This window comes from Nyctereutes procyonoides, unplaced genomic scaffold, assembly GCF_905146905.1.
Source record: "Nyctereutes procyonoides isolate TBG_1078 unplaced genomic scaffold, NYPRO_anot_genome, whole genome shotgun sequence".
Classification (NCBI taxonomy): Eukaryota; Metazoa; Chordata; class Mammalia; order Carnivora; family Canidae; genus Nyctereutes; species Nyctereutes procyonoides.
This window is the reverse complement of record NW_026575142.1, coordinates 10217867-10232078: the sequence shown is the minus strand read 5'-3', so window position 1 is coordinate 10232078 and position 14212 is coordinate 10217867. Positions and strand designations below refer to the sequence as shown.

At 44.5% G+C, this 14212-nt stretch overlaps 1 protein-coding gene across 3 annotated transcripts in view; it reads right to left on the bottom strand.

The window, feature by feature from the left end:
* Window positions 1–1013: 1013 nt before the first annotated feature.
* NFE2L2 (NFE2 like bZIP transcription factor 2) overlaps window positions 1014–14212 on the bottom strand; it is a 33417-nt gene continuing 20218 nt past the window's right edge. For all 3 annotated transcript variants that reach the window (XM_055308316.1, XM_055308317.1, XM_055308318.1), the window contains exons 2-5: window positions 5394–5660; window positions 4776–4865; window positions 3938–4129; window positions 1014–2736 (exon numbers count right to left, since the gene is read on the bottom strand). In XM_055308316.1, the coding sequence (XP_055164291.1) occupies window positions 1510–2736; window positions 3938–4129; window positions 4776–4865; window positions 5394–5660 (1776 nt within the window). In that variant the 3' untranslated portion in view covers window positions 1014–1509. The remainder of the gene's footprint in view (window positions 2737–3937; window positions 4130–4775; window positions 4866–5393; window positions 5661–14212) is intronic.

The window sequence follows — 14212 nt, the reverse complement described above, 5'->3', positions numbered from 1 at the left end:
AACTCAGTTCTCAAAGCTGTTTAAGTCCTTGACCCCACCTTCACCCAACACCTTCTCTCAGAATTTTAGTTCTGCCTTTGAAATCTGCAGAACCCAGAGCCTTCTCCCTGTTCCTGTGTTCACCACCCTAGCCCAAGCCAACACCATCCCATGTGTTTCAGAGCTTCCCCACTCATCTAACTGCTCCCATCTTAACCCCCTAGACTATTTTCAACACATGCCTAAGGAAACTTAAAAACCAGATGTTAATCCTACTAAACGCCTGTGGTTCCCCATGTTGCTAGATAAAAGCCAGAGCCTTTGTGAAGGTGTAACAAGAATCTGTGCCATCCATGTTCCACTCCTCTACCTGCTGCTTCTCCATCTTCAGTCTTGTTGGCAATATTCTTTAGCTAACAGAACGAGTCTCCCACACTTTTCAGATGTTGCCATCTCAAGGCTTTTCCTATTTACAACCCTGTATTTTAGCATAGGGGCAGAGAGAGAGGGAGAGGCTCTTACGCAGGCTCCACAACCAGTGCAGAGCCTGACACAGGGCTTGATCTCATGGCCTGAGCCAAAATAGAGTTGGCCGCTAACTGACCAAGTCTGTTGGGCACCCCCACCCCCCAAAGCCTGTGCAACCGTATTTTAAATTGCAATGCTTCCTTTCTACTGGCCTTCCCGATCCTGGCAGGCGTAAGGTTTGCTGGCTTCAATTACAGGAGGAGAGGGATTTCCATGGTGTCTTCTGTACTTTAGAGGACACCTAGCACATGGTGGGCCTCCATGTACTGACACGAGGAAAACGTTTTCATGTCAAGAAAGCACCGTTTGAGATATACTTGCTATTGAAGAGAGAAAATACCTTGATAGACATTATTTCTTTGTTATCTCTGGGACCAGAAGTTTAGTATAAAATGCTTTTCACACTTTGAGTGAATGAAAACATTCTGACAATGCAAAACACCTAAACACGTAAAGTGTGGTGGTGTTATGGAAAATAACAATAAACTCAGATTCCAAAGAAATAATTTAACAGTCATAATAATCCTTTATTAGTACCAGCTTTTCAACTAAATTGGTTTTTGCCAGAGCTAAACAATATAAAAAAAATGCCTTTTTGTTCATACAGTATTTATAAAAAAGTACATAGTGGTTAGTTTTGCAACAATTTGTTTTTAGCCAGATGTCATATCATATAAACCTATGAACGTAACAAATGAGATAAGAACAGTATAAATAAAGTTTTTGTAGTATTTACACTTATACAGAAACTAGCCCAAATGGTGTTGTAAGAAATTAAGTTTGCAGTTAAAGTGAAACTACTGATTCAGCATACTGATGACTTACTTTAATGCTTTTTAAAGTTTATATTATTTTCTACACTAGTTTTGACTAATTTTGCATAGAATTACTTATAAAGTATATTTTTGCATTTCACATCACAGTAGGAGCTTTTAGTATAACAGTACAAAAAAAAAAAAAAAAACAACCCACTAGCTCGGAAAAAGTCACATCTTCTCAAATCTAGTTTTTCTTAATATCTGGCTTCTTACTTTTGGGCACAAGGAATACATTGCCATCTCTTGTTTGCTGCAGGGAGTATTCACTGGGAGAGTAAGGTTTTCCATCTTCATCACGGAGCATGCTGAAGACTTCAAGATACAAAGTGCTGAGTTGTTTTTTCAGTAGATGGAGGCTTTTGTCATTCTCGCCCTTTTCTTTGAGCAATTTTTCTTTTTCATCTTTTAAATGATCCAAATCTTGTTCCAGTTCCACTATATTTTCCAGTTTTCTTTTTCTGCAATTCTGAGCAGCCACTTTATTCTTACCCCTCCTGCGTATATCTCGAATTAACGCCAGCTGAGCCTCATTGAATTGCTCCTTTGACATCATCTCATTGAAGTCATCAACAGGGAGGTTAATGATTTTTTCAACAGGGAATGGGATATGGAGAGCTTTTGCCCTTAGCTCATCTCTTGTGAGATGAGCCTCCAAGCGGCTTGAATGTTTGTCTTTTGTGAATGGGGCTTTTCGATGACCAGGACTTACCGGCAATTCTTTTTTTGGTGTGTTTTCACACTGGGCGTCACGCACTGGAGCACTGGGCCCTGGAGATGGTGACGGGGGCTGGGCTGGATCTCCGGCAGACTGTCCCGGCTGTGTTTTAGGACCGGTCTGTTTGACACTTCCAGGAGCACTATCTGTCTCTTCCATTTCAGAATCACTGAAGCCAAGTGGTGTGTCTCCATAGACAGAAGATTCCACTGAGTGTTCTGGTGATGCCATGCCAGGACTTGTGTTCAGTGAAATGCCAGAGTCAGAATCGTTGAATTCTGTGCTTTCAGGGTGGTTTTGGTTAAACGCTTTACAAAGTGATAAATCAGAAACATCAATGGGCCCATTAAGAAGTTCAGAGAGTGACTGGCTGAAAGAAGCAGAGGAAGGCATGCTGTTGCTACTACTGGGTTCTGCTATGAAAGCAGAATAAAATTCATCACCAAAATCTGTGTTTATTGTGGCATCTGAATTTAATGAGTTCACTGTCAGCTGGCTGGAATCTTCTGTGGAGAGGATGCTGCTAAAAGAATCCTCGAAAGCACTGAGAAAAGGTGGACTGCAGTTACCTACTTCTTTTTCCAGTGAGGGCATTGAGGGGTAGAAATGATAATTGTTGTCGATTTCTGTCATTTTGGTTTCTGGACTTGGCACCATGCTAGTCTCGACCAACTTGTCATTCTGAATATTAAGACACTGTGGAAAAGAAATGTTTACTAAATGTAAATCAAGGTGAAATATTTTTGATAGCAGATAGTCTATATTTCATGGCAAATATTTATTTTTTAAAGATTTTATAAGTAATCTCTATACCCAATATGGGGCTTGAACTCACAACCCCGAGATCAAGATTTCCATGTTCCACCAACTGAACCGACCAAGTGCCCCTGATGGCAAATAGTTTTAAAAGCTGAAAATCTATATCTGATTCTGATTCCCCACCCCCATTCTTTCCAAGCTCTTCTGTAATTCAGATAATTCCCATCCATTTCTAACAGATATTTATGTCTAAGTATGTACATTATTTTCACAGTTCCTAGGTCAGACTTCTGGTCTACAAAGACCAGATCCTTCCTCAAGACAATCAGGTGGCCCAGCAGCTTGGCGCCACCTTTGGCCCGGGGTGTGATCCTGGAGGCCCGGGATCAGGTCCCGTGTTCGGCTCCCTGCATGGAGCCTGCTTCTTTCCCTCTCCTTCTGCCTGTGTCTCTGCCTCTCTCTCGGTCTGTCACGAATAAATAAATGAAAGCTTAAAAAAAAAAAAAACTGCACATAAGTGATCATGGGCAACTCTTGTGACTCAAGTTTATTTAAGTTATCTTTACACCCAAGGTGGGGCTCAAACTCACAACTTTGAAAGAGTCGCATGCTCCTGTGACTGAGCCAGCCAGGTGCCCCTCTCAGGACTAATTTAAAAGCACCCTCTGGGACGCCTGGGTGGCTCAGTGGTTAAGCTTCTGCCTTCAGTCCAGGGTGTGATCCCAGGGTCCCAGGATCGAGTCCCGCATCGGGCTCTCTGCATGGAGCCTGCTTCTCCCTCTACCTATGTCTCTGCCTCTGTCTCTCATGAATAAATAAAATCTTTAAAAAAATAAAAATAAAAGCACCCTCCTGGGCATTTGGGTGACTCAATTAAGCAGCTTCCATTGGCTCAAGACATGATCCCAGGGTCCTGGGATGGAGCCCCACATCAGGTTCCCTGCTTCCCCTTCTCCAACGCTTATGCTCTCCTGCTCTCTCCCTCTCTCTCAAATAAATAAATAAAATATTTTTTAAAAAAAGCACCTTCCAATCCTTCCATTAAGTAGGTGGCATGTAAATAGTAACTGGATAATTGATTTAAAGGCACTGAATATAAAAGTGTCTTTGGTATTTATTGATACTAGATCTTAGTTACCTGCAGTTCTGGAATGGATAGTAGCTCCTCCCAAACTTGCTCAATGTCCTGCTGCATATTGTCTAAATCAGCAATGACTGACTGAACGGCAAGAGTCTGAGGTGACTGAGCCTGATTAGGAGCAATGAAGACTGGGTTTTCGATTTGGCTGGGAATATCAGGAACAAGGGACTGAAATGCAGCTGAAGAAACCTACAATTGACAGAGCATTTATCTTCATGAGTCTGCCAGCAACAGTGGAGAAGTACTCCCCAAGGCACCCCCACAACACCTTCAACTGGACTTGGCTAACGGTTCTCTATTTCTTTAGTTATAACCACTTATGAAACCACTTATTAATGAAACAAATCTCTTTTTCCCCTGCCCGACTCTAAACTTAATCATTTACTAGCTTAGCTGTTTTATCCTATACATTCAAAGGTAAATTTCAAAATAAGTATCAATCTTTAGGATTTTTAATTTGTATGTCTCGGTAAAAATATGTAGTATAGTGCTTCAAACATAATAAATTTACTAAAAGTGTTAACTGAGCAAGTCTTGGTTTATTACCCAGCTTGCTTTTTACACACCAAAATTTATTTCTAAGTACCTATAACCAATGAGTCATTTGTTTCCATGGTTATGCAGATGCATGCTTCTGGCTATGCAGCAGTGAGTGGTTTTCGTTTTGTATTTTGTAGAGATTTTTTTTTTTATTGTAAAGTTATCTACAGGCTAAGGATTCTTTGACAAAATTTCCTCTTAAAATATTTTTTTTTTTACCGGAGACACACTTAGAGGATATATTAGATACAGTGATTAGATATAGTGGAGGAGTTTCACTGTTAACCAAATGTACCTCATTGTCATCTACGAACGGGAATGTCTCTGCCAAAAGCTGCATGCAGTCATCAAAGTACAAAGCATCTGGCTTGGGAATGTGGGGAACCTAGATAAAAGAGAGACATAAAAGAAGAAAAAGATTGTTCAGTGTCATACGGTGTTTATAATTTAGTTAGACATTTATCTTCTTTCCGAAATCAGTTTAGTGTAGTACAGAGCACAGAATCAAATCAACCAGACTATCTGGGTTTGAATCTTGGCTTCCCCAGCTTTGAGCGCTCCGGGCAAGCAAGTTACTGAATCTCTGAGCTGCAACTGCTCATCTGCAGACAAGACGCGAGTACTCTGTACTACTTTTACCGCTGCCACCACCGCTGCTGCTTGACGCTTACGTATGTTTCCACAGCTTAGAAGGCACCTTCCCATAACTTATGTCCTCCCAATCCTACAGCTCTGTGAGGAACTCATCAGGAAGCTGAGGTTGGGAAGGTAACTTGATATGGTCATGAAGACATAGTAAAAGGCATAAAAAAAAAGGCGAAGTAAAACTCAAATCCAGAGGTTTTAACTCTTGGGTTGGTATTAGTTCCATAAACCCTGCCACACACCTTCCCAAGAACAGAGTTTTCTGTACCTGGGAGTAGTTGGCAGATGCACTGGTTTCCGATGGGATGTGTGGGGCTGGCTGAACTGGGAGGAATTCACCTGTCTCTTCGTCTAGTTGTAACTGAGCAAAGAAAGCTTTCTCTTGCTCCTTTTGGAGTTGTTCTTGTCTTTCCTTTTCAAGTTTTTTCTGTTTTTCCAGCTCATGCTCCTTCCGTCGTTGACTGAAGTCAAATACTTCTCGACTGACCCCAAGATCTATATCTTGCCTCCAAAGTATGTCAATCAAATCCATGTCCTATGTTTAAAAAAAAGGAGAGAGACCATGGCTAAGATGGTTTTTAAAATGGCAGATACCATGTAGTTTACATTATGCCACTGTTGATGGCCGGCGGTAGGGAGATGACGATCTGAATGGGAACACAGATCCCATGTTCTGGAAGGACACGATTAATTCCAGTCAATGAATCAAGAAACAAGAACGTACAAACAGCCATCCATTCTAATACTTATAACTTGGATTATTAATGACTGGGTGGTAGTAGAGGTCACTACGGAGCAAAGGAACACGCAGCACGCACATTAAAGCTCTTGCATTAAGGGAAGCCCCACACGTGTTTAATGGAATACAGAAATGAGAGTAACTCCAAGCCACTGGTTTACTATGAGAAATGGGAGTTTGGGAAACATGATCAAATATGTGGAATTTCTTCTAAACTCAGCAAATATCCAGTTTACAGAGTGGGGGAAAACCCCTGCTAAATGTCAATCTAGCAGCTGTGAAACAGCACCTTCTTTTGGTGTTTCCTACACCGATTACTTTCCCCCATCATCTCTTGCTCCTCTTGTCCCTGTGGTTCATTTATGGAAACAATCTCCTCCGGACTTGGGTGTTCGCTCCGGAGGCGTGCACAGATTAGTACGGGGAAGTCCTGGCTAATGGTCATCTCGTGACCCGCAGGTGAAGCAGGGGGCTGCAAGGGGCTGCCCTGGGAAAGGGTTTCACTTCTGAGAAATCACAAATAACCCTCTTAAAAACAAACACAAAATAAATTAAAAACAAACAAACATGGCTCCAGGGAAGGATGGAAGGTACTAAAAGTTTTAAGATACAGGGAGAATCTTGCCACGAGAGTAATGGTTATTTTGATTTCTGTGACAAAGCTAAGTCGACGTACCACATCCAGATTTTTCTAATCACAAATGTGTCAGAAAGCAATTTTTCTGACTTAGAACTTTAGTTTTTGGAAAAGTCTACACAGGTAGGAAATACATTTGTATTTTTTAAAAGATTTTATGTCTCCCCATACCTGTGTCTTTGCCTCTCTCTCTCTGAATAAATAAATAAATAATATTTAAAAAAGATTTTATGTATACATGAGTCACAGAGGCAGAGACCCAGGCCGAGGGAGAAGCAGGCTCCCTATGGGGAGCCCGACACGGGACTCGATCCCGGATCCCCGGGGGGGTCACGGCCTGGCCAGAAGGCGGGCGACTGACCGCTGAGCCCCCAGGCGTCCCCCCATAGGACATTCAGATCACTTCCCAGCTAAGAAGTCATCTGTACTGAAAATATATAATGAGACTAACAGTAGAGAAATCCAGGCGCGGGGAGGGGAGCGGGGCTGACAGCGGGCTCGGCAGGGGACACCGGCTGCCCCGGGGACACCGGCTCGGACACCAGCACCGGGTCTAGACCTGCCGACTGGCTCCTCCCGGGACCAAGGGGCGCGATGCCTCCTGAGCAGCTATTTCCAGCCAACAGCGGGGAGCCCAGGCCACCCTCGGCCCCGGGCCCTGGCCCACCGCACTGAGCAGCCCACGGCTCCCCTCGGGCCTCTGGGACCACAAGTCACACCAAAAATATGACCGACGCGGCTTCCTGAACTGCGGCGACAGAAGATCGCGGTGCTGTCCGCGCCCTAACATCCCGGGGCGAAGGGCAATGCGGGGCGGGCTGAGCCTCCTGGACCTCGGCTCCCACAGGGCGCAACCGGGGCGCTCTTCAGCCCCGCCTCTCCTAGGGGCCCCCGCCCCCCCGCCCCTGGAAGGAGCTCCATTTCAAAGACGAGGTGTGGGGGTCCCCGGGGGCTCAGCGGTTTAGCGCCGCCTGCGGCCCAGATGTGACCCCAGGGGCCCAGATCGAGGCCCGCGTCAGGCTCCCTGCAGGGAGCCTGCTTCTCCCTCGGCCTGGGTCTCTGCCTCTCTCTCTCTCTCTCTCTCTCATGAATAAATATAATCTTAAAAAAATAAAAAAATAAAGATGATGTGTTTCCATTTTAATGGGCAGGTTTATCCAAAGGTCACATGAAACACAACGGTTCAAGGTACAGCAAATTCTACCTTAAAATCCTGAGTAGTTCAGCTCCGACCCTGGTGAACTGGGGATCCCTCCAGGCTGTTCTCCCACTGGAGCCAGGGGGCCAGGGCCAGGGAGGTCGTCCTCAGGGTCCCACACCCACTAAGCGCCAGCACTAAAGACAAGCACGATCACAGACAGCCCCAACCGAACTCCAGTCCTTCTCGAACACTGACAGGCCAGCGCGCCGAGCTCTCCAGAGCAGTAAAAGAAACGCAGGGGCGCCCGGCTGGCTCTCGGGTACGCGTCCAGGCCATGATGTTGGGGTCCTGGGCTCCCTGCTCAGCAGTCTGCGTCTCCCTCCCCGTGCTCCCCTCCCCACACTCGTGCGCTCTCTCCAAGGCCAAGGCAGAAGCTTTTCCTTGTTGAGAGATCCCAGATAAAAACCAAAATCCAAAAAAAAAAAAAAAAAAAAAAAAAACCCACACAAAAAAAACCATGATCCACTTTTGATTTTTTCATAAAAGCCAAATGAACACTGAAGCAGTTTCTATTGCAAATCCCTGCTCACAGGTCAGACTATTCCAGGGTATCCCCAGAACCCAGCCCCATGGGCCGAAGGAAAATTCCTACTGTAGTTTACTCTAGAATTCTCAGGAGGCAGTCACACCAGGAGTTGATACATCTCTGTTCTTTCCTTTCTCCTTCTTTCCTCTGCACCAGAGATGTCTCAAGTGGGTTCAGATGGTTTAGCTCTAAATTTAGTACATGCTTGTTTTGGCCTACCCCTATCATACAGATGTTGGTGGATCAACTGAGACATGAAAGAAATCTCTCTATAAATGTAAAGCATATGCTATTGTTGCTATGCATGCTGACAGTGATGGTTTTGTTTTTTTTTAGATTTTATTTATTCATGAGAGAGAGAGGGGCAGAGACACAGGCAGAGACAGAAGCAGGCTCCGTGGGAGAAGCCCGATGTGGGACTCGATCCCAGGACCCGGGATCACAACCCGAGCCAAAGGCAGATGCTCAGCCACTGAGGCACCCTAGTGCCCAGTGATGGTTCTAACACCTGCCGGAACAGAAGATCAAACTCCAGCCAACGGATGATGATGAAGCTGTGGACCTGACTGTACTGGGCGCCTGAAGTAACACTCAGCAATGAAGCTCCTTGGTTCCTCCTCAGGGAGGGTGTGAAACAGATTACCCGGTTTGTGCAACATGTGTTGAAGACAAAACACACAACCTCTACTTTCATGTTTACTTCTGTGTACACACACACACTTGCTCAACTGCCGTTCAGTCCCTGCTGGGCCCCCCCTTCGATGCACGGCCAAACGAATTCAATTTTAAAGAATTTCCCATTACCCACCAGGTGAACAGATGTTGATCTGGGAAATGATTACTTGGAAGGCCACTGTACTTTGTCTCTGCTATGGTATGTTTGTACTTTAGCAAGATAAAAAGTTCAACTTAAATGTACATGTTTATGCTAGAACCACCTATATAAAGTGTCAAGGAACAGAATGAAGATATATGTGCTAACATTAAAAGCAAAATTTCCCAGAATATGCTCCCAAACACCTGGATGGATCCTTATCAACAAACAGGAAAAATACATCATGAAGCAGCATCTGGATCAGCCCTTGAGCATCCTGTTCTCCTCTGACCTGAAACAACGCTGGGCCCCGGGAGGCCAAGCAGCTTACTGTCTCCACCCGGAATGTCTCCAAAAGAGGTTTCCAGTGACATCTAACTGTCCTAAATGTGGCTGGGCAGCCTTCAGGGGGCACAGTGGTCCCCAAACAGGTTTCAAAGTGTTCTCAGAGCTCTTCCTCCGTATATTAATTTATTTTTATGTGATATTTATTGTTGCTGTGATAAGTCTCTAAAAGGAAACTTCTGCTTCGAAATAAAAGCGAGGGTTGTTCTTACTACCTTGGGTTCCTTAAAACCGATGTTCTGATGAAATTCAGAATGAAGCAACAACAGGTTTCTTGTCACGGCCTTAATATGTCATCCTCTGTGTTACTCAAATTTTTACATCATGTTCCGAAGCAAAAACCTTCAGGGATTTGATATTCTATGAAATATTCAAAGCTTGAGGATCCCTGGGTGGCTCAGTGGTTGAGCGCCTGCCTTCAGCCCAGGGCGTGATCCTGGAGACCCGGGATCGAGTCCCACGTCGGGCTCCCTGCATGGAGCCCGCTTCTCCCTCTGCCTGTGTCTCTGCCTCTCTCTCGCTCTCTTTGTGTTTATCACGAATAAATAAATAAATATTATTTAAAAAAAAAGAAATATTCTAAGCCCTATGTTGAAAATGAGAAAGGCGTCCAGCCAAGACCGGCCGGTGGGAGCCCAGGGCCGGGTGCTGGGTGCTGCCCTCGGGGCCGAGCACTTCCTGCCCGAGCCCTGTGACCGGCCGTGACTTCCGCCACAAGTGACCCGCCTCCGCGGAGCCGGCGCCCCAGAGGAAGCGGTCGGGTGGAGCCCGCAGCAACAGGACACGGGACGGCGGAAGGGAAATGCCCGGGGCGAGCCACGCGGCCGCCGCACGCAAACCCAGGCCGAGAAGGGAGAGCTCCCGGAGCAAGGGCCGTCCAGAGAGGTTAGGGCAGGAGAGGGGAGCAGGGGGTGGCTTCGAGGGCATTCCGCAGGTCCTTTCCCGAGACCAGGGCAAAGGCTCCGAGGGCCAGGGCGCCGCTGCGGGCCTTCCCGTGCCATATGGAGCCACTTAGTATCTGAATTTTTTGTTGTCCTTTAGTGATTCCTGAGTGTGTTGCAAATTATGCTGCTAGCGTGGCTTACACAAAAGATGACGATTTAATAAGAAACATAAATGTTTGACAATTCGCATTAAATCACCATCTGGTCCAAATGAAAGATTCCTATTTAAAATGTATATATCCTCATTTGCCGTCTATGTCATCTATTACATGTTTCACAGGGACTCTGAAGTTGGATTATTAACTCAGACCACTTTGAAACAAACATCTTTGTTTCAATAAAAAGAAAAGACAAAGGCCTTGGACAAACAAACCGGCATATTTCATACTCAGATGATCCAAAAAATGAGAAAGAGAAGGCAAGATAGCACAGTCTCCTCTTAAAGTAGTTCTGTAAACTGAAGCTTTGAGAAAGTATCTGGAAAGAAAAAGAAAATGCCTTCTATAATATATTCACACATATGAATGAGGCCTGCACCTCTCAACCCACTGCTCTCCCCTGCCTCTAGTTTTTCCTGAGGATGGCACGGTGGTGGGAGGTTTGCTTCTAAAAATAAATTTCACCAATCAAGTGAAAAAAAAAAAACTGGACAGATTGCTAAGCTCGTAAACAGAAAATGAACACACTTTTCAATTTAACTGTGTAAGCATGAAATCATGCTATACTCTGTGAAATTATATATTTCCATTAAAAAAATAATAAATAAGTCTTTTAAAGTTTATTCCCCCCTGGGATCTCTCTTTCATTTAAATATTAATTACTGGCATTCAGAGTCTAAGTTATTTTTTTCAGTCATTTTTCCCTGTACATGTGTTGTATGCCCAGGTGGATATACCATTCACCTCAAAACTAAATCTGGTTTAATATTTTTTTCCATAGAAGCTGCTCAAATATTTTTGAGCAAAACCAGATGAAACCTGAATCATATCCCACCGCCCGAAATGAAGAGCTATAGCTGGCCACAACACAACCAAGGGGATGCCTGAATTCTGAAAAACTGATAAAGCAACAACAAATGTCTCCTTGATTCACAAAGTCACAATCCTTACTAAATAAAGTGACAACCAGCAGGTGTAGTTTTGAAATACATTTCACTGATGACTATTATATTTCATACACATTTATCTGCTCATTTACTTCTTTGCTTCTCTCCACTGCTTCATTACAAGAAGAGACACAACACAATGCCAACTTTTTTCAGTGAGCATTCCCGAGAAGGCAGGGACAGGTAATTCTTTGTAGTTTGCCCACATTCAAGCACTTTTGATTCTACTGGCCTCATCTGCTAACATTTAAATATATTGCTATAATAACTGTCAAGGAGGTAAGAATCACAAAGAGTGTGTGTGTGTGCACGCACACACATATGTAAAATCACAGAATGTTAGACACGGAAGGGGCCTTACAGCTGAACAGGCCAAGTGTAAACGTCACTAAATTAATTTGTGTAACTACAGCTCCATTTTTAAAAATAACTGGCCTAAAAAAAAAAAAAAAAAAACTGGCCTAGGGCAGCCCCAGTGGCTCAGTGGTTGAGCACCTGCCTTCGGCCCAGGGTGTGATCCTGGAGACCTGGGATTGAGTCCCACATCGGGCTCCCTGCAGGGAGCCTCCCTCTGCATGTGTCTCTGTCCCCTCACTCTATCTCTCATAATAAATAAAAATAAATAAGTAAAAAAAAAATAAAATAACTGGCCTAGCAAGCAGTTGTACGTCAGCAGAGACTCCTAGTAGGTAGTAATAGATACTACTAGTCCAAGTTTTCCTTCTAGAGAAATCTTACTAAGGATTGTTTCCCCAATCTTCAACCACCAGGGCTTTCTAACAATAAAAGTTCTTGCATACACACTGAGAGATGAATTATCCAAGTTAAAATCCTCGATCACAAGTTTGCTCTTCCCCGAGTAGTGGAACCATCCTTTCACCCTTTTGTCTTTCAACTAGAAAACGGTCCGGTTTCCTGAGTCTGGCATGTTACTATGTACAGACATTTTCATGGGCTGCTTCCTGTTCACAACAAGTTTCTCAGCAATGACTCAGTCTAAGAAATATGATCCAGCCAGTTTACTGGAACTCTTGCCCATTATGCTTGTCTGCAGGCTGCAAACATGATGCAAAGATAAAGCAAAACCGGAGAGGGAATAGAATAGGAACTTGGGCTGTTGGTTTTCTCAAGAGGCACATATGTGTTTAGCCAAAAAAGAATCAAAAAGAACATTAATTTCCAAAAGGGGAGGTGATTCCACCTGCTACAAAACGTGCACGGCTTCAACTCTTCCAGGAGAAGTGTCACATCTGGACCCAGCAGCTTCTTACTTGGTGGTCTGTGTGTGGGAGGATGCTGCCACCAGCCTGGGAGGGCTTCTGAGAGGGTGTAGCAGGAGTTTGCCAAGGGACTGGCTTGGTTTGATAAGCAAACTTCAGGATACATCTTTCTAATCTCTTCCGCATTTTTTTAAAAAAATATTTTATTTATTCATGAGAGACAGAGAGAGAGGCAGAGAGACACAGGCCGAGGGAGAAGCAGGCTCCCTGCGAGGAGCCCAATGCAGGACTCGATCCCAGGACCCCGGGATCATGCCCTGAGCCAAAGGCAGATGCTCAATCACCGAGCTAGCCAGGTGCCCCTCTTCCACATTGTTTTAAAAAATATTTTATTCATTTACTTGAGAGAGAGAGAGAGAGAGAGATCACAAGCAGGGGGAGGAGAGGAGAAGCAGACTCCCTTGCCAAGCAGGGATTCAGTCCCAGGACCCCAGGATCATGACTCAAGCGGAAGGCAGACACTGCTGGAGCCGCCCAGGGGCCCCCTCTTCCACATTTTTTAACCAGCCACATAGACGTTCAGTTCTGGATGCCGTCCTCCATGCACGGAAGGAACTTCCATCACTACTGGAATGATTCTCCTGGAAAACACACCTACCACACCTGCCCCCCCCCCGCCCCCGCCAAAGAACCTTCAAGAACACTGGATCTAACTCTTCAACCTACTTTACCTAAGTTTCACCAGGCGTGGACTCACCATGTGGCTCTGCTATTCAAGCTGAGGCCCAACAGCCCTACTGCCCCTCCTGGGGCTCTTTACAGCCACCGCTGCTACTTCTAAACACCCTGTGGGATCCTTTACCCTCTTTGGGTCCTGCATTTGTAAAAAGAAAATTATTTTTTTTCAATCTTAAAGCTCCTTTTCAGATTTAACTGCCTACCATTAACTTTAAAAAAGCAAGAACCAGGGTGGGCACCCAGGCTTGGAGGCTAAGTAAGTACTGTACGCTGGCTGACTGTCGCTAGTCAAAGACCTTGTCTGCCACGGTGGGAGCAGGTGTTGAACATTAGATACATATATATTCTAGATGGTAATACATATAGACAATCTAAAACACTTAGTTTTTTTTTTTTAACTGTAGGTTCTGTTAAAATACATTCTAAGGAGTCTGTTTAATTTTTTTTTAACATGCTCTTTTTTGAGTATGAAATACTTCTTGAAATAATGAGCCATTAATGGCTAAAATGTCACTTTACTGGAATGGTGGTAGTTAAAATAAAGGTGATGGTCAAGATCAACAAGATTAGTGTACATAACTACTCTAAATGGTTAGTCAATCCACCCCATCTGTTATTTTTTAAAGATTTTATTCATTTATTCATGAGACACAGAGAGAGAGGCAGAGACATAGAGGGAGAAGTGAGCTCCCCATGTGGGACTCAATTCCCAGACCAAGGATCACGTCCTGAGCTGAAAGCAGATGCTCAACCGCTGGGCCACCCAGGCGTCCCCCCCCTTCCCATCTAATACATATGTACAGATCACCTCTCAGGTG